The 26,225-nt window shown below is 49.1% G+C and overlaps 1 protein-coding gene across 1 annotated transcript in view; it reads right to left on the reverse strand.

Moving 5' to 3' along the window:
• FMN2 (formin 2) overlaps positions 1–26,225 on the reverse strand; it is a 239,343-nt gene that overhangs the window by 164,739 nt on the left and 48,379 nt on the right. The window contains exon 5 of the mRNA XM_075596755.1: positions 12,924–14,452. Within this exon, the coding sequence (XP_075452870.1) occupies positions 12,924–14,452 (1,529 nt within the window). The remainder of the gene's footprint in view (positions 1–12,923; positions 14,453–26,225) is intronic.

Here is a 26,225-nt window from a genome sequence, read left to right on the forward strand (position 1 = left end):
GTGCTGGTAGGGGGGGGGGAGTTAGTTGTACATTTGCGTGTCCTGCACGGATCTCCTGCCTTTCCTCCCCCCCTCCCCCCAGTCACTCACATCCGTCGCTGCCTCTGCTCTTGTGTGTGTGTGTGTGTGTCTGTATCTGTGTGTGTGTCTGTATCTGTGTGTGTGTGTGTGTGTGTGTGTATCTGTGTGTGTGTATCTGTGTGTGTATCTGTGTGTGTGTGTGTGTGTGTGTGTGTGTATGTATGTGTGTGTGTGTGTGTGTGTATCTGTGTGTGTGTATCTCTGTGTGTGTATGAGAGTGTGTATGAGAGAGTGTGTCAGAGAGAGAGAGAGTGTCTGAGAGAGAGAGAGTGTCTGAGAGAGAGTGTCTAAGAGAGAGAGAGTGTGTCTGAGAGAGAGAGTGTGTCTGAGAGAGAGAGAGAGAGAGAGAGAGAGAGAATGTGTCAGAGAGAGAGGGAATGTGTCTGAGAGAGAGTGTGTCTGAGAGAGAGAGAGAGTGTCTGAGAGAGAGAGAGTGTCTGAGAGAGAGAGAGAATGTGTCTGAGAGAGAGTGTGTCTGAGAGAGAGAGAGAGTGTGTCTGAGAGAGAGTGTGTCTGAGAGAGAGAGTGTGTCTGAGAGTGTGTCTGAGAGAGAGTGTGTCTGAGAGAGAGAGAGAGAGTGTCAGAGAGAGAGAGAGAGAGAGAGAGAGAGAGAGAGAGTGTCCGAGAGAGAGAGTGTGTCTGAGAGAGAGAGAGAGAGAGAGAGAGTGTGTCTGAGAGAGAGTGTGTCTGAGAGAGAGTGTGTCTGAGAGAGAGTGTGTCTGAGAGAGAGAGAGAGTGTGTGTCTGAGAGAGAGAGAGAGAATGTGTCTGAGAGAGAGTATGTCTGAGAGAGAGAGAGAGAGAGAGTGTGTCTGAGAGAGAGTGTCTGAGAGAGAGAGAGTGTGTCTGAGAGAGAGTGTGTCTGAGGGAGAGAGAGAGTGTGTGTCTGAGAGAGAGAGAGACAGAATGTGTCTGAGAGAAAGTGTGTCTGAGAGAGAGAGAGAGAGAGTGTCTGAGAGAGAGAGAGTGTGTGTGTGTGTGTCTGAGAGAGAGTGTCTGAAAGAGAGTGTGTGTCTGAGAGACAGTGTCTGTCTGAGAGGGAGTGTCTGTCTGAGAGAGAATGTCTGTCTGAGAGAGAGAGAGTGTGTCTGAGAGAGAGAGAGAGAGAGAGAGAGTGTCTGAGAGAGAGAGTGTCTGAGAGAGAGAGTGTCTGAGAGAGAAAGTGTCTGAGAGAGAGAGAGTGTCTGAGAGAGAGAGAGAGTGTCTGAGAGAGAGAGAGTGTCTGAGAGAGTGTCTGAGAGAGAGAGAGAGAGTGTCTGAGAGAGAGTGTGTGTGTCTGAAAGAGAGAGAGTGTGTGTGTCTGAAAGAGAGAGAGTGTGTATGTCTGAGAGAGAGAGAGTGTGTGTCGGAGAGGGGGAGAGAGTCGGAGAGGGGGAGAGAGTCGGAGAGGGGGAGAGAGTCGGAGAGGGGGAGAGAGTCGGAGAGGGGGAGAGAGTCGGAGAGGGGGAGAGAGGGGGAGAGGGGGAGAGAGGGGGAGAGAAGGGGAGAGTCAGAGAGAGGGAGAGATAGAGTCAGAGAGAGAGAGAGAGTGTCAGAGAGAGAGAGTGTGTCTGAGAGAGAGAGAGAGAGAGAGAGAGAGAGAAAGAGTGTCTGAGAGAGAGAGTGTCTGAGAGAGAGTGTTTGAGAGAGAGAGAGTGTCTGAGAGAGAGAGAGTGTCTGAGAGAGAGAGAGTGTCTGAGAGAGAGAGAGTGTCTGAGAGAGATAGAGAGAGAGTGTGTCTGAGAGAGAGTGTGTGTGTCTGAGAGAGAGAGAGTGTGTATGTCTGAGAGAGAGTGTGTGTCGGAGAGGGGGAGAGAGTCGGAGAGGGGGAGAGAGTCGGAGAGGGGGAGAGAGGGGGAGAGAAGGGGAGAGTCAGAGAGAGGGAGAGATAGAGTCAGAGAGAGGGAGAGATAGAGTCAGAGAGGGAGAGAGAGAGTCAGAGAGGGAGAGAGAGTCAGAGAGAGTCAGAGAAAGAGAGGTAGAGAGTCAAGAGAGAGAGGGAGAGAGTCGAGAGAGGGAGGGAGAGAGTCAAGAGAGAGAGAGGGAGAGAGTCAGAGAGAGGGAGGGAGAGAGTCAGATAGAGAGAGGAAGAGAGTCAGAGAGAGAGGGAGAGAGTCAGAGAGAGGGAGAGAGTCAGAGAGAGGGAGATGGGAAGAATCAGAGAGAGGGAGAGGGAGAGAGTCAGAGAGAGGGAGAGAGTCAGAGAGAGAGAGAGTCAGAGGGAGAGAGAGTCAGAGGGAGAGAGTCAGAGGGAGAGAGTCAGAGGGAGAGAGTCAGAGGGAGAGAGAGAGATAGTCAGAGGGAGAGGGAATAAGAGTCAGAGAGAGGGAGAGAGTCAGAGAGGGAGGGAGAGAGTCAGAGAGGGAGGGAGAGAGTCAGGGAGGGACAGAGTCAGAGAGGAAGGGAGAGAGTCAGAGGGAGGGAGAGAGTCAGAGATAGGGAGAGTCAGAGAGAGTGTCAGAGAGAGATTCAGAGAGAGAGAGTCAGAGAGAGAGAGAGTCTGAGAGAGAGAGAGTCTGAGAGAGAGAGTCAGAGAGAGAGAGTCAGAGAGAGAGAGAGTCAGAGAGAGAGAGAGTCAGAGAGTCAAAGAGAGAGAGTCAGGGAGAGAGAGAGTCAGAGAGAGAGAGAGAGTCAGAGAGAGTCAGAGAGAGAGTCAGAGAGAGAGAGAGAGAGAGTCAGAGAGAGAGAGAGAGAGTCAGAGAGAGAGAGAGTCAGAGAGAGAGAGAGAGAGAGAGAGAGAGAGAGAGAAAGTCAGAGAGAGAGAAAGTCAGAGAGAGAGGGAGAGAGAGAGTCAGAGAGAGAGAGAGAGAGAGAGAGAGAGAGAGAGAGAGAGAGAGTCAGAGAGAGAGAGAGAGTCAGAGATGCCAAGTCTCAGGAAGAAAACATTCATTTTATCGTTGTTCTTGTTCTTTTTTTTTTTATACTGTACTTTTCGAAATAAATCTAAGTTTCTATGAAAATTGAAGTTTTTGTTTTTTTGCGGCCCACCTAAACTTAAATCTTGTTTATTTGGCCCGTGTTAGCCTTTGAGTTTGACATGCTTGGTGTAAAACATCCCATAGATCTAGCAACAACAACAAAAAGCACAAATACATACTTACATTATTTGTTAAGGCCGTACTTTCACTAAAACATATATTTTTTTTTTTTTTTTTTTACTGAAACAGGTTTTTTTTTCCAGCTTGATGCTCCCATTTCCTTAGTTCAGGAGATATTCAGTTTATATGATTTTCTAAGTAGGATGGCCTGAGTTGACCGTTCTTCATACAATAATAATTTTAAAAGTAGCACAGACTACATTTATCCATGTCAGCATTTTCGTCGCAGTATGATATGTGAAAACCATGTGAAAACCATGTGAATGGAGCAGGGTTTGCCGCTTTGTCACCTGGTTTATGATTCAAGTGAATTATAAAAAAAAAATAAGTTGGAAATGATCAGCCCAAAGGGATGAAAGATCAGTCTTTGACTGGATTTTCTGATTCTGAATTAATTGACCTGGACTTTGTAATAGAAATACGGTAATGCCAACGCTGAAACCTCTAAAAACCAACTCCTGTTCAAATGGATAAGAAGCCAATAATTTACATACTGAAGTGTGCTCATCCACATATTTCACAGAATCCTCTTCTGTATCCCCTGAAGCTTAAATGGGATGAACGGAAACAAGTTTAGGGGACTTGATGAAGACATGCTGAAGCATTAATGCGATCTTTTTCAGAGTACAAAATTCACTTTCTACAAAAGATTTCATTTCCAGTTCCAGAAACAATAGATTAATATACTGTATCAGCTGCAATAATCAGCGAAGAGTCTGTTTCGTTTGATGTTCAAAGCTTGTACAGCAAGCATGTCAAACTCGCGGCCCGCGGGCCGCATGCGGCCCACAACGAGTATCTGTGCGGCCCAGCCAATGTGTCCCGATTACGGCGGTGGTGAGGAGGATGCGGCAGCTGGTAAGTATTCTCTGTGTGAATGAATGCTGCCAGGGGATTGGATGAAGGGCCGCATGGGTTTGAATGAAGGAGGCGGGGCTTAGAATGCCGGCCGGGATGCAGGGGATTGATCACAGGCAGGTCAGAGGAAGCCGGGGTCGGGGCTTCCGCTTTGTGCAGAGCACACAGTGAGTGTGTCTCTGCCTTCCCGCTCCTGGCTCCTTTGCCTGCTGCGCGGTGTCCCCCGCTGGGCGGGCAGCCACAGGGACCCGGGGCAGAGGCGCTCACCACCTTTGGCGTTCACCCCCCTTTGGCGCTCACCCCCCTTGCCGCTCACCTCCTTTGCCGCTCACCCCCTTTGTCGCTCACTCCTTGGCGCCCCGCCCTTGCACCCTTAGTGCTCCCTTTGCCCCCGGTCTGCATGGTGCGGGAGATGGGCGTGGGGGCAGGCAGTGGTGGTGCGTGATCGCTGACGGATGGTGGATGCAGCGGGAGGCTCAAAAAGCAGGCCTTTCCTCTGTCCCCCGCCACCCCCCCCCCCCCCTCCAGTCACTCACATCCGTCGCTGTACTCCACTTTGTGTGTGTGTGTGGGGGGGGTGTGTGTGTGTGGGGGGTGTGGGGGTGGGGGGGTGGGGGGGTGTCAGGGTGTGGGGGTGGGGGGAGGGGTGTGGGGGGTGTGTGTGTGTGGGTGTGTGTGTGTGGGGGGGGTGGGGGGAGCGTGTGTGTGTGGGGGGGAGTGTGTGGGTGTGTGTGTGTGGCGGGGTGTGTGTGGGGGGGTGGGGGGGTGTATTGGGGGGAAGCCGTGTGGCGGGGTGTGTGTGGGGGGGGGAGTGGGGGGGGTGGGGGGTTGTGTGTTTGTGGGGGGGGGGTGGGCAGTGTGTATGTGGGGGGGAGTGTGTGTGTGGGGGAGTGTGTGTGTGTGGGGGGGGGAGTGTGTGTGTGTGTGTGGGGGGGGAGTGTGTGGGGGGGGGAGTGTGTGTGTGGGGTGTGTGTGTGGGGGGGGGAGTGTGTGTGTGTGTGGGGGGGGGGGAATTTGTGTGTGGGGGGGAGGGGAGTGTGTGTGGGGGGGTGTGGGGGTGTGTGTGTGTGGGTGGGTGTGTGTGTGGGGGGGGTGCGGGGGGAAGTGTGTGTGTGGGGGGGGGAGAGTGTGTGTGTGGGGAGGGGAGAGTGTGTGTGTGGGGGGGAGAGTGTGTGTGTGGGGGGGAGAGTGTGTGGTGGGGGGGAGTGTGTGGTGGGGGGAGAGTGTGTGTGTGTGGGGGGTGGGTGTGTGTTGGGGGTGTGGGGGGGTGTGTGGGGGGGGAGTGTGTGTGTGGGTGGGGAGTGTGTGTGTGGGGGTGTATGTGTGTGTGTGTGGGGGGGAGTGTGTGTGTGGGGGGAGTGTGTGTGGGTGGGTGTGTGGGGGGTGTGTGTGGGGGGGGGAGTGTGTGTGTGGGGGTGTATGTGTGTGTGTGTGTGGGGGGGAGTGTGTGTGTGGGGGGAGTGTGTGTGGGGGGGAGTGTGTGTGTGTGGGGGGGGGGAATGTGTGTGTGGGGGGGAGTTTGTGGGGGGTGTGTGTGTGTGGGGGTGTGTGTGTGGGGGGGTGTGTGTGGGAGGGTGTGTGTGGGGAGTGTGTGTGTGGGGGTGTGTGGGGGGTGTGTGTATGGGGGTGTGTGTGGGGTGTGTGTGTGTGTGTAGGGGTGGGGTTGGGGGGGAATGTGTGTGTGGGGGGAGTGTGTGTGGGGGGTGTGTGTGTGTGGGGGGGTGTGTGTGGGGGTGTGTGTGTGTGTGGGGGGGGGGGTGGGGGGGAGAGTGTGTGGGGGGGAGAGTGTGTGGGGGGGAGTGTGTGGTGGGGGGGAGTGTGTGTGTGGGGGGGAGTGTGTGTGTGTGGGGGGGAGTGTGTGTGTGTGGGGGGGAGTGTGTGTGTGTGGGGGGGAGTGTGTGTGTGTGGGGGGGGGAGTGTGTGTGTGGGGGTGTGTGGGGAGGTTGGGGGTGTGTGTGGGGGGGGTGGGGGGGGTGTGGGGGTGGGGGTTTGTGGGTGTGTGCGTGTGTGTGTGGGTGTGTGTGTGGGGGGGGTGGGGGGGAGTGTGTGGGTGTGTGTGTGTGTGTGTGTGGCGGGGTGTGTGTGTGGGGGGGGTGGGTGTGTGTGTATGGGGTGGAGTGTGTGCGTGTGGTGGGTGTGTGTGTGGGGGGGGAGAGTGGGGGGGAGTGGGGGGGTGTGTGGGGGGGAGTGTGTGTGGGGGGGGAGTGTGTGTGTGTGGGGGGGGAGTGTGTGTGTGGGGGGGAGTGTGTGTGTGGGGGGTGGGGGGGAGTGTGTGGGTGTGTGTGTGTGTGTGTGTGTGTGTGGCGGGGTGTGTGTGTGGGGGGGGTGGGTGTGTGTGTATGGGGTGGAGTGTGTGCGTGTGGTGGGTGTGTGTGTGGGGGGGGAGAGTGGGGGGGAGTGGGGGGGGGTGTGGGGGGGAGTGTGTGTGGGGGGGGAGTGTGTGTGTGTGGTGGGGGAGAGTGTGTGTGTGGGGGGGAGAGTGTGTGTGTGTGGAGGGGGGGGTGGGGGAGGGTGTGTGTGTGTGTGTGTGTGTGTGTGGGGGGGGGGGGATGTGTGTGTGGGTGTGTGTGTGTGTGTGGGTGTGTGGGGGGGGGGTGGGGGGGTGTGTGGGGGGGAGTGTGTGTGTGGGTGTGTGTGTGTGTGGGGGGGGTGTGGGGGGGAGGGGGGAGTGTGTGTGTGTGTGTGTGGGGGGGGGGGGTGGGGGGGAGTATGTGTGTGTGGGGGGGGGAGAGTGTGTGGGGGGCTAGAGTGTGTGTGGGGGGGGAGTGTGTGTGGGGGGAGAGTGTGTGTGGGTGGGGGTGTGTGTGTGGGAGGGTGTGTGTGGGGAGTGTGTGTGGGGGGGAGGTGTGGGGGGGAGGGGTGGGGGGGGTGTGTATGGGGCGGTGTGTGTGGGAGGTGGGGGTGGGGGGAGAGTGTGTGGGGGGGAGTGTGTGGTGGGGGGGAGAGTGTGTGTGTGTGGGGGAGAGTGTGTGTGTGTGTGTGTGGGGGAGTGTGTGTGTGTGGGGGTGTGTGTGTGTGTGGGGGGGGGAGTGTGTGTGTGGGGGGGTGTGGGGAGGGTGGGGGTGTGTGTGGGGGGGGTGGGGGTGTGTGTGGGTGTGTGGGTGTGTGGGTGTGTGCGTGTGTGTGTGGGTGTATGTGTGTGTGGTGGGGGGGGGGGGGGGAGTGTGTGGGTGGAGTGTGGGTGTGTGTGTGTGTGTGTGTGTGTGTGTGGCGGGGTGTGTGTGTGTGGGGGGTGTGTGTGTGTGGGTGTGCGTGGGGGGAGTGTGTGTGTGTGTGGTGGGGGAGAGTGTGTGTGGGGGGGGGGAGAGTGTGTGTGTGTGGGGGGGTGTGTGTGTGGGGGGGGAGTGTGTGTTGGGGGGGTGTGTGTGGGGGAGGGGGGGAGTGTGTGTGTGGGGGGGGAGGGGGGGAGTGTGTGTGTGTGGGGGAGTGTGTGTGGGGGGGGAGGTGTGGGGGGGGGGTGTGTGTGGGGGGGTGTGTGTGTGGGGGGGGGTGGGGGGGAGTGTGTGTGTGTGTGGGGGGGGGGAGTGTGTGTGTGGGGGGTGTGTGGGGGGAGGGGGGAGTGTGTGTGTGTGTGTGTGTGTGTGTGTGTGTGTGTGTGTGTGTGTGTGTGGGGGGGGGGGGGGGGGGGGGGGAGAATGTGTGTGTGGGGGGGGGTGTGTGTTTGGGTGTGTGTGTGTGTGTGTGTGTGTGTGTGTGTGTGTGTGTGTGTGTGTGTGTGTGTGTGTGTGTGTGTGTGTGTGTGTGTGGGGAGGGGGTGTGGGGGGGAGTGTGTGTGTGTGGGGGGGTAGAGTGTGTGGGTGGGGAGAGTGTGTGTGTGGGGGGGGAGAGTGTGTGTGTGTGGGGGGTGGGGGTGTGTGTGTTGGGGGTGTGGGGGGGGTGTGTGTGGGTGGGTGTGTGGGGGTGTATGTGTGTGTGTGTGGAGTGTGTGTGTGTGGGGGGGGAGTATGTGTGTGGGGGTGTATGTGTGTGTGTGTGTGTGTGTGTGTGTGGGGGGGAGTGTGTGTGTGGGGGGAGTGTGTGTGTGGGGGGAGTGTGTGTGTGTGTGGGGGGGGGGAATGTGTGTGGGGGGGAGTGTGTGTGGGGTGTGTGTGTGTGTGTGTGGGGGGGGGGGGTGTGTGTGGGGGGGAGGGTGTGTGTGGGGAGTGTGTGTGTGTGGGGGGGGGTGTGGGGGGGGTGTGTATGGGGGTGTGTGTGTGGGGGGGTGTGTGTGTGGGGGGTGGGGGGGAATGTGTGTGTGGGGGGGAGTGTGTGTGGGGGGTGTGTGTGTGTGTGTGGGGGGGGGGGGGGTGGGGGGGGTGGGGGGGAGAGTGTGTGGGGGGGAGTGTGTGGTGGGGGGGAGAGTGTGTGTGTGTGGGGGAGAGTGTGTGTGTGTGGGGGGGAGTGTGTGTGTGTGGGGGGGGAGTGTGTGTGTGTGGGGGGGAGTGTGTGTGTGTGGGGGGGAGTGTGTGTGTGTGGGGGGGGGGAGTGTGTGTGTGGGGGGGTGTGGGGAGGGTGGGGGGTGTGGGGGGGGGACAGGGGGGGTGGGGTGGAGTGTGTGGGTGTGTGTGTGTGTGTGTGTGTGTGTGTGTGTGTGTGTGTGTGTGTGTGTGTGTGTGTGTGTGTGTGTGTGTGTGTGTGTGTGTGTGTGTGTGTGTGTGTGTGTGTGTGTGTGTGTGGCGGGGTGTGTGTGTGGGGGTGTGTGTGTGTGTGTGTATGGGGGGGAGTGTGTGCGTGTGGTGGGGTGTGTGTGGGGGGGGGGGTGGGGGGGTGGGTGTGTGTGTGAGGGGGAGAGTGGGGGGAGTGGGTGTAAGTGTGGGGGGGGAGTGTGTGTGGGGGGGGGAGTGTGTGTGTGTGTGGGGGGTGTGTGTGTGTGGGGGGGAATGTGTGTGTGTGTGGGGGGATGTGTGTGTGTGGGGGAGTGTGTGTGTGTGGGGGGCGTGGGGGGTGTGTGTGTGTGGGTGTGCGTGGGGGGAGTGTGTGTGTGTGGTGGGGGAGAGTGTGTGTGTGGGGGGGGAGAGTGTGTGTGTGTGTGGGGGGGTGTGTGTGTGGGGGGGGAGTGTGTGTGTGGGGGGGGTGTGTGGGGGAGGGGGGGAGTGTGTGTGTGTGTGTGTGTGGGGGGGGATGTTTGTGTGGGGGGGAGTGTGTGTGGGGGGTGTGGGGGGGAGTGTGTGGGGGGGGGGGGGGAGTGTGTGTGTGGGGGGGGGAGTGTGTGTGTGGGGGGTGTGTGGGGGGGAAGGGGGGAGTGTGTTTGGGTGTGTGTGTGTGTGTGTGTGTGTGTGTGTGTGTGTGTGTGGGGGGGGGGGGGGGGGGGTGGGAGGGGGAGAGTGTGTGGGGGGGGGGAGAGTGTGTGTGGGGGGGGGAGAGTGTGTGTGGGGGGAGAGTGTGTGGTGGGGGGGAGAGTGTGTGTGTGTGGCGGGGGTGTGGGGGGGAAGTGTGTGTGTGTAAGGGGGGGTGTGGGGGGTGTGTGGGGGGGGGGGTGGGGGGGAAGTGTGTGCGTGTGGCGGGGTGTGTGTGGGGGTGTGTGTGTATGGGGGGGGTGGGGTGTGTGGGGGGGGTGTGTGGGGGGGAGTGTGTGTGTGGGGGGGTGAGTGTGTGTGTGGGGGAACTGGGTGGGGGGGAGTGTGGGGAGGGTAAGTGTGTGTGTGGGGGGGGGAGTGTGTGTGTGGGGGGGGGAATGTGTGTGTGTGTGGGGGGTGAGTGTGTGTGTGGGGGGGGTGTGTGTGTGGGGGTGGAGAGTGTGTGTGTGTGGCGGGGGTGTGGGGGGGGGGTGTGGCGGGGGTGTGGGGGGGGGTGTGGCGGGGGTGTGGGGGGGGGCGGGGGGTGGGGGGGTGGGGGGGAAGTGTGTGTGTGTGAGGGGGGTGTGTGGGGAGGGGGTGTGGGGGGGTGTGTGGGGGGGAAGTGTGTGCGTGTAGCGGGGTGTGTGTGGGGGTGTGTGTATGGGGGGGGGTAGGGGCGTGTGTGTGGGGGGTGGGTGGGGGGGAGTGTGTGTGTGGGGGGGTGAGTGTGTGTGTGGGGGGGGGAGTGTGTGTGTGTGTGGGGGGGGTGTGTGTGGGGGGTGTGTGTGTGTGTGGGGGTGGAGAGTGTGTGTGTGGGGGGGAGAGTGTGTGTGTGGGGGGGGGGGAGAGTGTGTGTGTGGGGGGGGAGAGTGTATCTGTGGCTGTGTGTGTTTATCTGTGGCTGTGTGTGTGTGTATCAGTGGCCGTGTGTGTGTGTCTGTGCAGGCCAGCAGTGACTGTGTGGGTGTCTGTGTGTGGTCAGTGTCTTTGTTGGTCTGTCTGTGTGAGTGTCTGTAGGTCAGTGGCTGTGTGCGTCTGTGCAGGTCAGAGAGAGAATGGGCGGGGGAGAGAATGGTGGGGGGAGAGAATGGAGGGGGGGAGAGAATGGAGGGGGGGAGAGAATGGAGGGGGGGGAGAGAATGGAGGGGGGGGGGAGAGGGAGATGGGTGGGGAGAGAGAGAAGAGGGGATTGAGCGAATGGGGGTGGGGAGGGAAGGGAGAGAGAATAGGGGGAGACAATGGGAGAGGGTGAGAGAAAATGGGGGGGGAAGTAGAGAGAGAATGAGGGACAGGGCCGCCAACAGGCCCGGTGAGTCAGGCAACCACCCTCTCTCTCTCTCTCCCCCACCCTCTCTCTCTCCCACCCTCTCTCTCTCCCACCCTCTCTCTCCCACGCTCTCTCCTTCTCCCACCCTCTCTCACCCTCTCTCTCCCTCTCCCACCCTCTCTCTCCCTCTCCCACCCACCCTCTCACCCAGAGGAGGCATCCTGACACTGGTTAATGGGTTCAGAAGTCATTCACGTCCGGCTTTTTTTTTTTGGTTCGGTTAGTGAGGTACACACACACACACACACACACACACACACACACACACACACACACACTGTACTTTTCAAAATAAACCTACGTTTCTATGAAAATGTAAGTTTTTGTTTTTTTGCGGCCACATAAACTTAAACCTTGTTTATTTGGCCCGTGTTAGCCTTTGATTTTGACATGCTTGTTGTACAGTAACTCTTGATGTACCATGAGAAAGGGGATGCTCTATATAATCTGTCTTATCATCGCCTTTAATTAAACACATTTGAGCTAATTAATTTGTAAAAATCCCTGTGGTGCACACTCATCTGTGGCTTCCTGTACTATTGTAGATCGATCTGGAAGGAGCATCCGATAAGAAATTGTGTTCTTATTGTAGCCATGTCTGGCTTGACTACTAATCTTCCCTCCCTGACATGTGAGTCCTCGTAACAGTGCAGGCAGTGTCAGGACCAATCCAGGGATTTTACCCCATAGAAGCAGCTTCCTTGAGTGACAGGGGAGGAGGTGGGCTAAGGGCTGTGTTCTGCCCAATCAGGGGTTCAGACGTTGGACCTTCCTCCCCTACTTAAGGGGCTGCACACCTAAATTTAGGCAGCATCTCTCCCCCTTGAGAGAGACAGGTACCACACATGGGTGTACCGTGCATTGGCACCTACTGCCCCCTCCCCTTGGGGGAGTGAGGAGTGATACATTTCCCCTAACTCTACTAGGGAGTCAGGGAAGAGCAAGGGCTGCCCTTGGTGCCCATGGCCTGGGGTGGATGTCCAGGGACGATCCTGAGGTTGGAGACCTATTTGACTGTGCTGAAGCAGATACAAGTTGTGTTGCTGTGTATGCAGAGAGACAAAGTGTTTCAGTTAACTATACTCCTGACTGGTGTGCAATCTATCTGGGGGAGTGGAAGTTCTCCTGCAGGGATTGTCTCCACATCCTTGGAGTCTGCAGCAGATGGAGGCACTGTACCATGTGAGATAAAGATCAGTAATCTAACCCAGAAGCTAGTCCTGTCTTCTCCAATGACAATGGCAGAAAGCTCAGCATTATGTGAACGGCAGGTAATCAGCACAACACAGCTAATGGTAGTGTGATCTCCCAGAGGGTGGGGGAAACACTGTTACATTATGTTTCCAACATCATTTCTTTCTTTGCTTAAACCTTCCACAACTGAACCATCCACACATACCCATGAGGCAGAAGCTTAACGATTAGTAAGGGAACTATGCCTCAACCACTGTGATGGTAGTCCTACTGCAACTACTTTTAGCCAACTGATGAGGAATCATGTGACTACTCATTACAGTGGACCAAAATATGTTCCATCTTTACCTTTCCTCTCTACTTCATGGCACAAGCAACATCCTTGCCCCCTGAATTGTGGGGGAGAAAAACATTCCTCATTTTAATACTTTGTCCTGTTAATAATGATGAAAATTATGAGAATTGTTTCACTTATTTAATCTGCCAGCCAGCATGCACTGCTTCTGCATGTAGCACAAGCTGTTCTCTCCTTCCACCTCTTGCTAGGCGTCATCAACTAACCTAAACTATTTAACGATCCCCTCAGAATCTCATTGGTTCAGAGCGAAAGCAATTGAGTATTTCTCTCTAGAGGTATGATCACTGAGCCGGACACTAATCCTACTTGGGCATGTGCCCTAGCAGATATCTCAAAGACAGGCCAATTAAGACTCATTGACCTCACCAACACGATCGGAAGCAACAGCAGTCTTAATGCAATGCAGTGGTACAGGGTATTTTTACAAACTCAAACAAGCCCCATCCAAGCCACTAGTAGTAAAAGCAATTCACAACCTGTTCTGTCCTGATGCTACACTTGCTTTCACACTGCAACCATTTTCCTTTATTATTATTTTTTTAAGAGACAGGATTGGAGTAAGAAAAAAATCCAACTGATTATTTTATTTTGTAAAAGTTTTAAACCCAGTTATGCGTTTTCTAAAAGCTACACTATAATAATATTAAGGCGATCCATAATATTTTATAGCACATTAGAAATAAAAAGGGCCTACTGTATTTAAAATACCGGAGATAATTAGAATTACTTATAACTGAATTTGTTATAAACAATATAAAATTGCAACAACTGTACCTTTTCCCATGTAGTTGAATTCTTGTCCAATAGAGAGGTTTCATAGGCCTGGTTGGTTCAATTGCAGCTTTTCTGCTTCCTATGTCTTGACTCAATCCAAGTGAAAATAATCCACCTGGCAGTGGAGGTGTAAGATAAGGCCCAGAAGCAAACGCAGGTACAAAGGTTCCTTGCATATGTGGTGAACCAAATGGAGGCGTTGGAGGGACTAAACCAGGAAAGTAAAGAGAAGGCATAGCGGACCCTCCAATGTTGGCTGGAAGGGGAGGGGGTGGTGGAGGATGAGAGTTACCCATGCAAGGTACAGAAGACACAGCCCCCATACCGAATGGAAGGAGTGGGGGTGGAGGTGGAGGTACAGTATTATATGGAATTGGAGACGGTTGAGGAGGGATCCCCATGCCAGGTGGGAGAGGAGGAGGTGGAGGTACTATACCAGAAAGGAGAGGTGTTGCAGGGGCAAGTCCCATGCCAAGAAGTAGATGAGGAAAAGGAGGGGGAGGCGGAGGACAAATACCCATGCCACATGAAAGAGGAGGGGGTGGAGGAGGTGGAATTCCTGTTCCAAGTAAAGAGTAAGGAAGAGGAGGTGGAGGAGGAAGAGCGGGAAATCCCATACCAACAGGAAGAGGAGGGGGTGGAGGTGGAAGAGAATTTTGTAGGCGATTGCATGCATGAGAAGGAAGGGGAGGGGGAGGGGGAATCCCCATTCCAGGAAGAAATGGAAGTGGTGGGGGAGCAGTAGGAAGCTCATTTGTTGATGGGAGGATATGAGGGGGAATACTTATGTTAGGAGGAAGAGGAGGAGTAACTTCCATGCCAGGCAAAGGTTGAGATGGATGAGCAAGATTATTTATGCAACCTAATAAATGTAATGGAGGAGGGGAAGGAATTCTAGCTGATTCCTCTAGGGGAACTGGCAAATCACTGGTAGGTTTGGATGCCAGCAAAGTTGTTGAGGTAGAAGTATGAATACTAAAGTGTGGAGGTGGCATTGATATGGTCTGTTCCTTCTCTGATGAGAAGCCCGTTACATTCATTGTAGAATCTGAGTAAAGTGTACATTGTGTTGCATTGTCTGTAAAATTGCTTGAATCAAACTGCAGTGAATTTGGCTTTGGTGATAAAACCACGGATAATTCAGAGCAGTAAGTTAAGTATGACTGAAGTTCCAAAGTTGATGGCAGATGGTTTGTACTTTTATCTCTGGCAAATGTGTCAGTCAGGTGTGGCATTATGGAAAAGGAAGGCACGTTATGTACAAAGCATTCTACTGGTGATGTCTGTACTGATTTTCCTTGTACATTCTTCTTTAATGATGCAAGCTGGTTGACTTCTTTTGCATTACACAAATCAGAACGAATTTCATTTTGATCTCCACTTGTAATTAATGAAGAATAATTAGTTTGTTTGGACTGTTTTTCATGTTCTGCCAGTTTAGTCCTTAAATCTTCAATGGTTTGCGCAAGCTGTTGTATTACGTTTGCATGTTCTTCCTTTAAAAAAGCACTTTTAAATTGAGAATCCACCTTTAAAAAAAAAAAAAGGAAAATTAATAAATGCAGATAGATTGTCAAACAAAATTTGATAAATATGGATACTAAGTAAAATATATATATATAGATCAATATATCTTACTTTACAACTGAATTCAGCACTGGGTGAGAACAATAATGAATTTCACAGTTCAATATGCAAAAATATAATCCAACACTGTGCAACACATTTCTGCAGCCCCTGCCCCATAGAGCTTACAATCTATGTTTTGGTGCCTGAGGCACAGGGAGATGAAGTGACTTGCACAAGGTCACAAGGAGCCAACACTGGGAAATGAACCAGGTGTCCCTGCTTCAAACTTAGTGCTAGTCAGTGTCGTTACACACCGAGCCACACCACCCATTCTGAGGAAAGCATTGACAAACAACAAAGTACAATAGAACACAGATGTAACCAGCTTCAACATCTTTCCCAAAAATATACATTGGGATATTCTGCACTACCACTACGACTGTATCCTATGGAGACTCTGATATTCTGCTTTATAACAGGACATGTAGCATATTAATAGGAATAGTCAAAAGAGTACCATAATAAACAATGGTTGGTTATTCGTAGCAATAAAGTAAATTCAAAATGGGAACTCCAGTGATCAATTATTTAAGTAATAATCTCAGAAGAACAGGGCATTACTGGCCAATTGTATTGTATGTCTTTATTTATATAGCACCATAAATGTACATAGCGCTTCACAGTAGTAATACATATCATATAAATAACAAATAATATAAATAACAGATCATGGGAATAAGTGCTTCAGACATACTGTAAAAGTAACATTAAGGAAGGAGTCCCTGCTCCGAGGAGCTTACAATCTAATTGGTAGGTAGGGAGAACGTACAGAGACAGTAGGAGGGAATTCTAGTAAGTGCGTCTGCAGGGGGCCAAGCTTTATGTATCATGTGTCCATGATTATCCAGTGCTATTCATATGCTTCTTTAAGCAGATGTGTCTTAAGGTGAGTCTTAAAGGTGGATAGCGAGGGGGCTAGTCGGGTATTGAGGGGAAAAGCATTCCAGAGGTGTGGGGCAGAAAGTGAGAAAGGTTTAAGGCGGGAGAGAGCTTTAGATACAAAGGTGGTAGAAAGAAGACATCCTTGAGAAGAACGCAAGAGTCGGGATGGTGCATAGCGAGAAATTAGGGCTGAGATGTAAGGAGGGGCAGAAGAATGTAAAGCTTTAAAAGTGAGCAGGAGAATTGAGTGTGAGATACGGGATTTAATCGGAAGCCAGGAGAGGGATTTCAGGAGGGGAGATGCGGAGACAGAATTAGGAAAGAGTAGAGTGATTCTGGCAGCAGCGTTTAGGATAGATTGTAGGGGAGACAGGTGAGAGGCAGGAAGGCCGGACAGCAGGAGGTTGCAGTAATCAAGACGTGAGAGAATGAGGGCCTGAGTCAGAGTTTTAGCAGTTGAGTAACAGAGGAAAGGGCGAATCGTTGTGATATTGCGGAGGAAAAAGCAACAAGTTTTAGAAACGTTTTGAATATGAGAGGAGAATGAAAGAGAGGAATCAAGTGTAACCCCTAGGCAGCGTGCTTGGGCTACTGGGTGACTGATCGTATTTCCAATAGCAATGTGGAAGGAGGTAGTAGGGCCAGGTTTGGGAGGAAGTATAAGGAGCTCTGTTTTTGCCATGTTAAGTTTCAGTCGGCGGATGGACATCCAGGATGATATTCCAGAGAGGCATTCAGAAACTTTGGTCTGTATAGCAGGTGTAAGGTCAGGGATTGAAAGGTAAATTTGTGTGTCGTCAGCATAGAGGTGATATTTAAACCCAAAAGATGTGATTAGGTCACCTAGAGAGAGTGTGTAAAGAGAAAGAGCCCTGGGGTACCCCCACAGAGAGATCAATAGAGGAGGAGGAGATGTTGGCAAAAGAGACAATGAAAGTACGATGGGAGAGGTAAGAGGAGATCCAGGATAAAGCTTTATTCCGAATACCAAGAGTATGGAGAATGTGAAGGAGAAGAGGGTGGTCCACGGTGTCGAATGCTGCAGAGAGGTCGAGTAATATGAGCAGAGTGTAATGACCTCTGTCTTTGGCAGCATGGAGGTCGTCAGTTATTTTAGTGAGGGCTGTTTCCGTGGAGTGAGCAGTGCGGAAGCCAGATTGTAGAGGGTCTAGGAGAGAATAGGTGTTGAGAAAGTGTAGCAATCGAGAGAATACAAGACGTTCAAGGAGTTTGGAGGCAAAAGGCAGGAGGGAGACAGGTCGATCGTTAGAAGGACATGTAGGGTCAAGCTTGCTGTTTTTGAGTAATGGTATAACGGTTGCATGCTTGAAGGAGGATGGAAAGGTACCAGAGTAGAGGGAAGAGTTAAAGATCTGTGTGAGCATAGGGATTATAGAAGGAGCAAGAGGTTTTAGGAGATGGGAGGGAATGGGATCAAGAGGGCAAGTGGTAGAGGGAGAAGAGGAGATCAGCAGTGACACATCCTCCTCCGAGATAGCGGAAAAAGAGTCAAGAAAGGCAGGAGGAGAGTTGGGAAGCATTGTGGGATGGGAGGAGGCAACAGATGGGATGTTCTGCCGTATGGATTCCACCTTTTCCTTAAAAAAGTCAGCAAAGTCCTGAGGTGAGATGGAGGAAGAAGAGGAGGCTGCTGAGGGTGGTCTGAGTAGAGAGTCAAAGACAGAAAAGAGACGGCGTGGGTTAGACTTGTGTGTGTTGATTAGTGATGAAAAGTAGGTTTGTTTTGCCTGAGAGAGGGCAGAGTTGAAACAGGATAGCATAAATTTGTAGTGAATGAAGTCTGCGAGCGTATGAGATTTCCTCGAGAGGCGTTCAGAGGAACAAGTGGAGGAACGCAGCATGCATGTGTGGGAGTTTAGCCAGGGTCTGGGGTTAGAAGGGCGAGGACGGCAGAGAGAAAGCGGGGCATGAAGATCAAGAGAGGAAGATAAGGCAGAGTTATAGTTCCTGACCAGGTTGTCAGGGTCTGAAGCAGAACTGAGAGAGGAGAGGGAGGAGCGTAAAGTGGAATCAAGAGCTGGTAGGTTAATAGAGCACAGGTTTCTGCAAAAACGAGGGCGAGATGGAGAGAAGCGAGAGAGCGAAAATGAAATGAGGTGATGGTCAGAGAGAGGAAAAGGGGAAATGGAGAAATCGGAGAGAGAGAAGTTTTTAGTGAAAACCAGGTCTAGGTAGTGTCCATCCTTGTGGGTGCTGGGTTCAGTCCACTGTTGAAGGCCAAAAGAAGAGGTTAGAGAAAGAAAGCGGGAAGCCCAAGGGAAAGAGGGGTCATCAATGTGGCTATAACGCCCTGGCTGGAAGAGTTTAAGGCCCGAGGCAAAGCCGAGGGACTTTAGCTAGGGCATTATTGGCCAGTAATGCCCCATTCTGAAGGGATTATTACTATTATAAGCTAAATGTAGGCTTATTATTTTATTTTTTTAATTTTTCATAAAAAAGATACCCTTTTGTAGTCATATTGATTTTTATCAGCATGATCGTGTCTACATTCTTTTGCTTTTACTGCGCGTGTTTATTAAAAGGAAATTGTACATACTGTACAAACAGCCTCCTCTATACACACAAGCACACAAACACACTCTGCAACTCCCTCTATATACACAAACACACACTGGCAACCCCCTACACACAACACACACAGCAACCCTCTGTAAACCCACAAAACTGCACAAACACTCACATACCAAAACACACTCTGCAGCCCTCCTCCAACATGTACACCCACTGAAGACACCCTCTAAACCCATAAAACACACTGCAGACACACACACACCAACAAAACAGACTGCTGCCCCCCACTACATCCACAAAACACACAACAGCAGCCCCCTTGTAAACCCACACACTGCAGACACAAACACCAACAAAACATAATGCACCCCTCCTCCACTCACAAAACACACACTCACAAAACACACACCCACACACCCACACACACACACACTGCAGCCCCCCCCCCTACACTAACACTAACAAAACAGACTCTGTTTCCCCCTCTAGACCCATAAAACACTCAGCAGACAGACACACAAACCGTTCTCCTCAGTGTTCCCCTGTGCAGAGCTCTCTGCAGGCAAGGGTGGTGGAGTCATTGCCCTGCTGCTGCCTCCTGTCCAATCAGCTCCCCTGACTGAGAGCTACTTTCACTCTGTGTAGATGAGAACTGAAAGCAGATTGGCTGCAAAACTTGGCAGGGTGCCAAAAATTCTGGGCCATTACTGATTGGATAATGCCAGAGAGCAGGGATTTCAATAGTGCCCGGAATTTACCAGCTTTAGCCTATAATTATTCTTACAAATAAATAATTTAGAGGTTCACTGGAGGTCTCATTTTGGACTTTACTTCACTCGTTACATCTGTACAAATCTTACAACAACAACATGAATTTGCATTGTTTGCTAAATTATTAAAGTGTGCACGATAAAGAAATGCACATGTTTACATATTGTACACAAGAGGCATATTTATCTGTATAAACAGTGTGTGAGAACTGTTCATTCAGGTTTAGCCATGTTAAAATTGTAATTTCTTCTTGTTAAAAAAAAAAAAGATGCACCCTCCCACAAAGTACTCTAAAAACAGAATAAACAATAAATGCATAAAGATATCTAAAATTTACACTGAACTCTAGGAAATCAAGTCCACCATTAGAATCTAGATAATATACATTTTCATAAATAATGAAAAAAAAAGTGGTTAAAAACCCACATCAGTGCTTCAGAGCAAAACTTGAAATAAAGTCTAATGTTTCTTCAAAAAAATGATTGCTTAAAAAAAAAAAAAAAAAAAAAAAAAAAGAATCTGAGTAAAGGATATGTGAATCCTATGCTTCCCTTGATTGATATATCAGAATCTGTATATGCCTATAAACCACGTATCAATGGAAAGCCACATCAAGCCAATGAAAAGCCACATGAAGCCAATGAGCACAGCAATGAACCTCAGTAGCACAGCCTATTGAGAGAATAGGAACAATGACCCGCACGAGGTTAACGCCAATGAAATGACGCCCCCGAAAACAGGTGAGTCACCCCTTTCTCAGATAGATGGCAAATGCAGAGTCAGCAAATAGTGCAGGCAAAGGTGTGTCTGTGTGTGTTTTCCCTCGCTGCCGGAACATGTCCTCGCCCCCCTCCCCCCCACTGGTGGACATCTCCCCACCCACCCTTTGGTACATCTCTCTATCCCACACCACCCCCCACCCCCACCCGGTAGAGTTGCCAGGTAGCTTGTCCAAAAATACTGGACACAATGGCGAAAGTTGCGACATGCGTGAGAATCGTTGGTGGGGAAGAATGTTATTTATAAATTACCTTTGTTTCTAAATTTCACTCCAAGTATTTACCAATTTGCACCAATTTATATTCTATTTCGTAAAAAATCTGGGGAGGAGTCTTGGGAGGGAAACGCCCTTCCGGGGATTTTTTTTTTAGGAAATAGAAATGAAATAGTGCAAATTGGTGCATGGTTGGAGTGAAATTTAGAACAAATGACGTAAAGGTCAGATAATTTATAAATAACTGACCTGCAGTCATACTGTACATCGCGAGCAATACTGATCTTAATGCTCCTCCCACAAATTCCTAGATTGTTGCACCCCTCCTCATCCTTTCTCCCCTTATCTTCTCACCCCCTCGTCCTCTCACCCACCCCTCATCCTCTCTCCCTCTCTCATCCCCCCTCACTTCATCCTCTCATCCACCCTCCCTTCATCCTCTCACTCCCCTCCCTTCACCCTCTCTAAACCCCCCTCCCTGTCATTATTACACACACACACCCCCTCCCAGTAATTATCAGTACAATAGCATTCAAATTTAGACTTCAAAATCCAGCTTTAAATTGCATATTAAATTATGCCATTGAATAAGTAACCTGCTCTGGCTTTTTGGGGATGATCTGTTAGTAAGAAGGGTGCTGCAGAGATTGCATTGCTGCTGTGATCAATTTACAATGGTGGTTATTTTTAATAGGTCTTGAAAATGGTTAGACTTAGTATGGTAACAAAAGTAAGTGGGAGTGAGCAATTGCTCAAAGTAGTCAGTACTGTATGTACTGTCTGACACACCACACACACACACACACACACACACACACACACACACACACACACACGAGACAGAACACAGTCTCACCTCTCTGCTGCACGCTTTACCACCGCTCTTTGGCCCCAACCCCCAGGCTCCTGCTACCTCCTCCTGATTGGCTGCTGCTATGTAATTCAGCCAATCAGTATGGAGGAATCTGCCCAGCCCCCTAGCAGCAGCAGCCATGCTCTATCTCTCCCCACGATTGGTTACTAAGTAGCCACGCCCCCCGCCTCTGCTCTAACAGATTTGCTGTACAGCCGAGGGAAACTTAGAATGTCCATAATTTGGGAGGTGAGTCCCATTGGAAGCTCAAAATAGTTGTGTTGACCTACAATTCCTTATAAGATCATTATTTAAATAACGAGCCTACACAGAGGGGCCTTAGAATATTATCACACCTACGATTATATAATATCACTATATACACAGGCGCAGTTATATATATATATATATATATATATATATATATATATACATATATATATATATACATATATATATATATATATATATATATATATATACATATACATACATTATATATACATATATATATATATATACATATATACAGTGGTTGACAAATCACCAAAAAATCTACTCGCCACACAAAAAAATCTACTCGCCACCTAGTACCAAACATATGCTGCTTGGGCTAATATTTACTCGCCCGGGGGTTAAATCCACTCGCCCGGGGCGAGCAAATGTATAGGTTTGTCGAACACTGCATATATATATATATATATATATATATATATATATACATACATACATACATACATACATACATACATACACACACACACACACACACACACACACACACACACACACACACACACACACACATATATATGGTCAACGCTGCCACTATAGTGTATATTGGTGCCCTTGTGCATGGGGTACCTGCTGGGTGCACCCGTACACCGGGCTCGCTGCGTCCTGCGATGGTGTACATGGACCAAACGATGATCCGCGTGGGATGTCCACCTCAAGGACAGTCTCTTCCGTGACTTGGACCACCAAGAGCCAGGATGCTGCTGTGTCCTGTCTGTGTCCCTCACTACCAGCTACAGTGATAGTTTCCCTATCTTCTGGGCCTGCCTGTGTAGCAGCAACAAAACTGAGGGGAGTTGGGCCTATGAGAGGTTTCTGGCCTAGTGCAGATGCCACAGGCACCAGCACACTCACACCCTACCTCTTCAGTGTCCAGCTTCCAATTCAGTCCCCTTAACTATCAGAATCCCAACTGCCATACATCTCTCAGCCCTATTGGTTGCCTGGTAACACGTCCTGCAGCCCCTGAGGCTGCTGAAACTTGTAGTTCCCCTGCTGTGCTATACTCCAATGGAAAGGTAAGGGGACAAACAGGGGACAAGGGGGCCCAGGCCATACATGTAAAAATAAAAAAATAAAAAACACATACAAAACATATAAACCCTTATAATAATGTGTTCAAATTGTGTTTACGCTTGTATCTAAAAAAAAAATCATATTGAACAATAGAGGACTTGTAAATGTTTTACATAATTGATTAAGCTTGTTTTTGGAGGAACAGCGATTGCTATTTTGATTACTAGTGAAGTTTTACATAAATGTATTCCTATATACAGTAATCTTATTTACTAATTAATTAATTCATAGAGATGAATATAAGTGAATAAACATGATCAATTGAATTTATACATCCAAAACAAAACTTCGTAGTTGTTCTGATTATTACCATATAAAGATCCAAAGTTTGCATTTTGGCATCTTGATGGAACATTTCTTGAATAAAAGCTAGATGAAGATAAACAATTGGCAGCTTTTTCCCCATTTATTATTTTTCCAATTTTCCAAAACTCCATTATATATAGGTATTGGAACTATTCAATACCAATATCATATAATTTCCAACGATACTAGAAGAAAAACAGAGAATATGAGAGGAGAAACAAAGTGGAATAATTGGAGATATTATATTGTTCTTTAACCCCAATTTATATACAAATGCAAAGAAACAAAAGAACAGACCAAACATGTATCCTAAGTCACGTGATATTCCAAACTGACAAAGCTGTGCCGTACAGCCATCACATCAAATAATAATTAATATATTTATCATTTATATTACTGTATACCCTATGATGATTGTTTATGAACTGATTTAATACAGTATTAACTTACTTGTTTTAGTGATGTATATAAATGTGTGTAAACTACACACCCAATTGACACATGTGAATGTGATATAATTTTTATTGAAAATTGTACATACTTGTGTGTTAATAAACTAAACTAATTTTTATTCAGTGTAGACTATAAATGTGGACTTTAGTATCAACCATAAATCAATGTCATGTGTTTATACATTATTTAAACTTGTGATTCTCATATGTACAAGTCTTTTGTGTTAAATATATTGCAATTCCAATCAGAAACCTCAATGAGTCAAGCCACAGAGGGAACATGTCTAGCATGTTCAACCCAGACCTCTATGTCCCATCTTTGGATGAGGGGAGGCAACAATCTCATACAGCCGCGGCCCCTTTTATTTTAACACTTCTCGGATATTTTCCGGTGACTTTTTCCGAATGCCACGCGCTTCGCCGCGTTCATGCGACATTCGTGCAGTATTCATGTCGCAATCATGCTGGCGTCACCCGCGCTTGATCTGTTTATTATAGAATGGTTCGGATTTAATTGGTTGCAATTCTACGCGGTAATTGTAATGAATTCTAACGTACTGTATGCGCATGCGCTTCAGTAATGTGTCGACTTGCAGGTGTTTAAAAAATACCACAGTGGTCCTTTGTGAATTGACCTGGGTACTGAAGAAGTTGTACAACACTATCTATATAGGCGTTTCACATTAAAAACTAAATGCAAAGTGTCTGGTGTTCTATTCCATTGTCCAGAGAGGTCCAGAGATGAGTACACCACTGCAGTCCGTGTTCAAAAAGCCCAACATAACGTACGCTTATTTAATATGGTCAGAAACTAGTTCAGCAGATGATAAGATGGCCACAGTTGGTCAAATGTATCAATATTTTATCGAAAATGATGACTTTTACAAATTTTCACCAGATGCTCATGGATGGAAGCGTGCGATAAGGAAAAAGTTATGTATCGATCCGCGTTTTTTTCGTATTGCTCCTGCACCCGGAGTTGCAGGAGGAGGGTATTGATGTGTTGCCCCTGATTTTTTCCAGTATCTTTGATCATGGAGAGTTCAAAAGGCAAAAGGTCATGGTAAAACCAAATAAGAATCGTCAGTCCCAGGCAAGCAATGCGCCAGCGCCGGCTTCCAATAACGGTCCGACCATCAGTGAAAACCTGCTGACCGGCAACCCTTGCTATCTGCCCCCGCCTGGATACGTGCAGCCTGAGCAGGATTTCACGTACAGATACCAGCAAGCTTGCATATACCAAAGCGATTTCCAGTTTCATCAGCTGTCAACTACAGGTGTAGCAGGCCCGCTGTCACCTGTCAACTACGTGTATAATCAAGACTACGGGATTGGCAGTGGCTCGGCGCCAACTGAATGGCAATGTCTATGGTGGGTACAGCTGCCATACAGTATGTAATTATTTTTTTACCATATCAATATCAATGCACAGTAAAGCGATTCTCCTGTAATCAATCACTTTGCTTATGGTTAATTAGTTCTTTTAGTCACAATTCGCCATAATGTAGTCCAGCAATATCATTGGCTGAGCAGCTTCTACAGTAGATACTGAACAATTGGTGGACAGCTAGGCGCATGCGCATTGGAAGCTTGTTGAAATGCATATGCGTCTCATCACATCTAGGCGCATGCGTGTATGTGAACAAGAGACGCTCCCCGAGAAAATTATTGTTGGGACTGACTGAGGGGACTGCGGGAACTTCTTTAGGGGACAGACTAATTTGAACCTGCCATTACAGTGATACTTGTATTTTTCTTCCTCAGAAAATAAACTTTATCATCACGCTGAGAACGGCAAATGGAGGGATTTCGATGGATATCGCTTTTTGTACACTGCTGAATCTGAATCAGTGCCATGTTTATTGATTAGGATAGAATTACTGTGAGCTTTATAGAAAACCTGAAACAGTATGCTGTTTTTTTTCATAAAGAATACAATACTTTTTACATACTGTATTGTATAATAAACCCGAAAATTAAAAGTATGCATTTATTCTGTACATGTTTTACAGTACAGTATGTGTGTTCTAATAATACTAATACTAATAATGCGTTTTAATACTATTTTGATGTAATGCGCATGTCTACAGTATACAGTACAGTACTGTACAGTATGCCTCATGCCTCATTGAAACACAAAGGAGGTAAAAGTGTGGTTTAATAAACTGTATTGTACCTATAAAATTGTTCCTTGTCATTACAGAGCATACCCTATGATAATGGACGTCAACAAGATCAAGAGAGTGGTCCAGGCACAGGCATGGATCGACAGTGGCGAAGCTTTTCAGGATTGCATCTTTACTGTCGAGTCTACTGTATCGCTGGAGAGATTTGCAACCTTTGCATTCCACAAAAAAGGACGCATATCTATGAAGCCGCGTCCAAAACACCCAGTGAAGATGCATGTGTGGGGTGCCATCTCTAGGAGTGGACCAGGATGCATCGTCATCTTTGACGGTAAAATAAGGCCCAAACTCACACGCTGTTGCCTTATGCACTGTACTGTACTAGTGTGCATTATTTTGAGCACTTTTCTTTTCTTGTTACAGGAATCATGAATAAAGCTTTTTTCCAAGAGCAAATAGTGCCAGAGATTGTGGAATACATCACATGTGAATTCCCAAATGGTCACCGTTTCTACCAGGACAACGATCCGAAGCACACCGCGTCAACTGGGCATATTCTTGCCTGCGGTATAAACTGGTGTGAAGACGCCAGCGGAGTAAGTACGGTAACCGTGTCTCACTTTTTCCCACTGTTTACTGTGTATCTTTAACCAGTTTTTTTCCTTTTTATCCCCCTCCAATGACAGATCGCAAGACTTCAATCCTATCGAAATGGTCTGGCACCAGCTAAAGGATTATATCCGCAAAGTGGTAAAGCCCTCCAAAAAGGATGAGTTGTCGAAAGGCATACTGAGTTTTTGGAACAATGTACTCACCGTAGAACGATGTAACAAATATATCGACCACATTGCCACTGTGTTGCCCATTGTGATACAGCGTAATGGGCTTGCATCAGGAAGGTAATATGGTACAGTACTGTACTGTAGTATGGTAAGTATACTGGTAAGTATGGCACAGATTGTTTTACAGTATACACCATGCACTTCACTGCACTAATTTTTTATTTTCAGAGAGAGCTGCACTCCCAATCTTTTTACAAAGTATTTTATAGTAGTCATACAGTAGTTCCAGTATACAGTAGTTTGACAGTAGTACAGTAACTGCATAGTCCAATATGAAGTAGCAATACTATATACAATGCCATTATATGCACTTACTGTAACTGCACTATTTTTTTCTTTTCAGAGAGCAGCACTCCCAATCTTGTTACAAAGTATTTTACAGTAGTCATACGGTACAGTAGTTCCAGTATACAGTAGTCCAATATGGAGTAGCAATACTGTACACAATGCCATTATATGCACTTACTGTAACTGCAGTAATTTTTTATTTCCTTTTCACAGAGAGCTGCACTAAAAAAGTATGGACGGGAGAGGGGGGGCTTCA

Source organism: Ascaphus truei, chromosome 4 (assembly GCF_040206685.1).
Source record: "Ascaphus truei isolate aAscTru1 chromosome 4, aAscTru1.hap1, whole genome shotgun sequence".
Taxonomy (NCBI): Eukaryota; Metazoa; Chordata; class Amphibia; order Anura; family Ascaphidae; genus Ascaphus; species Ascaphus truei.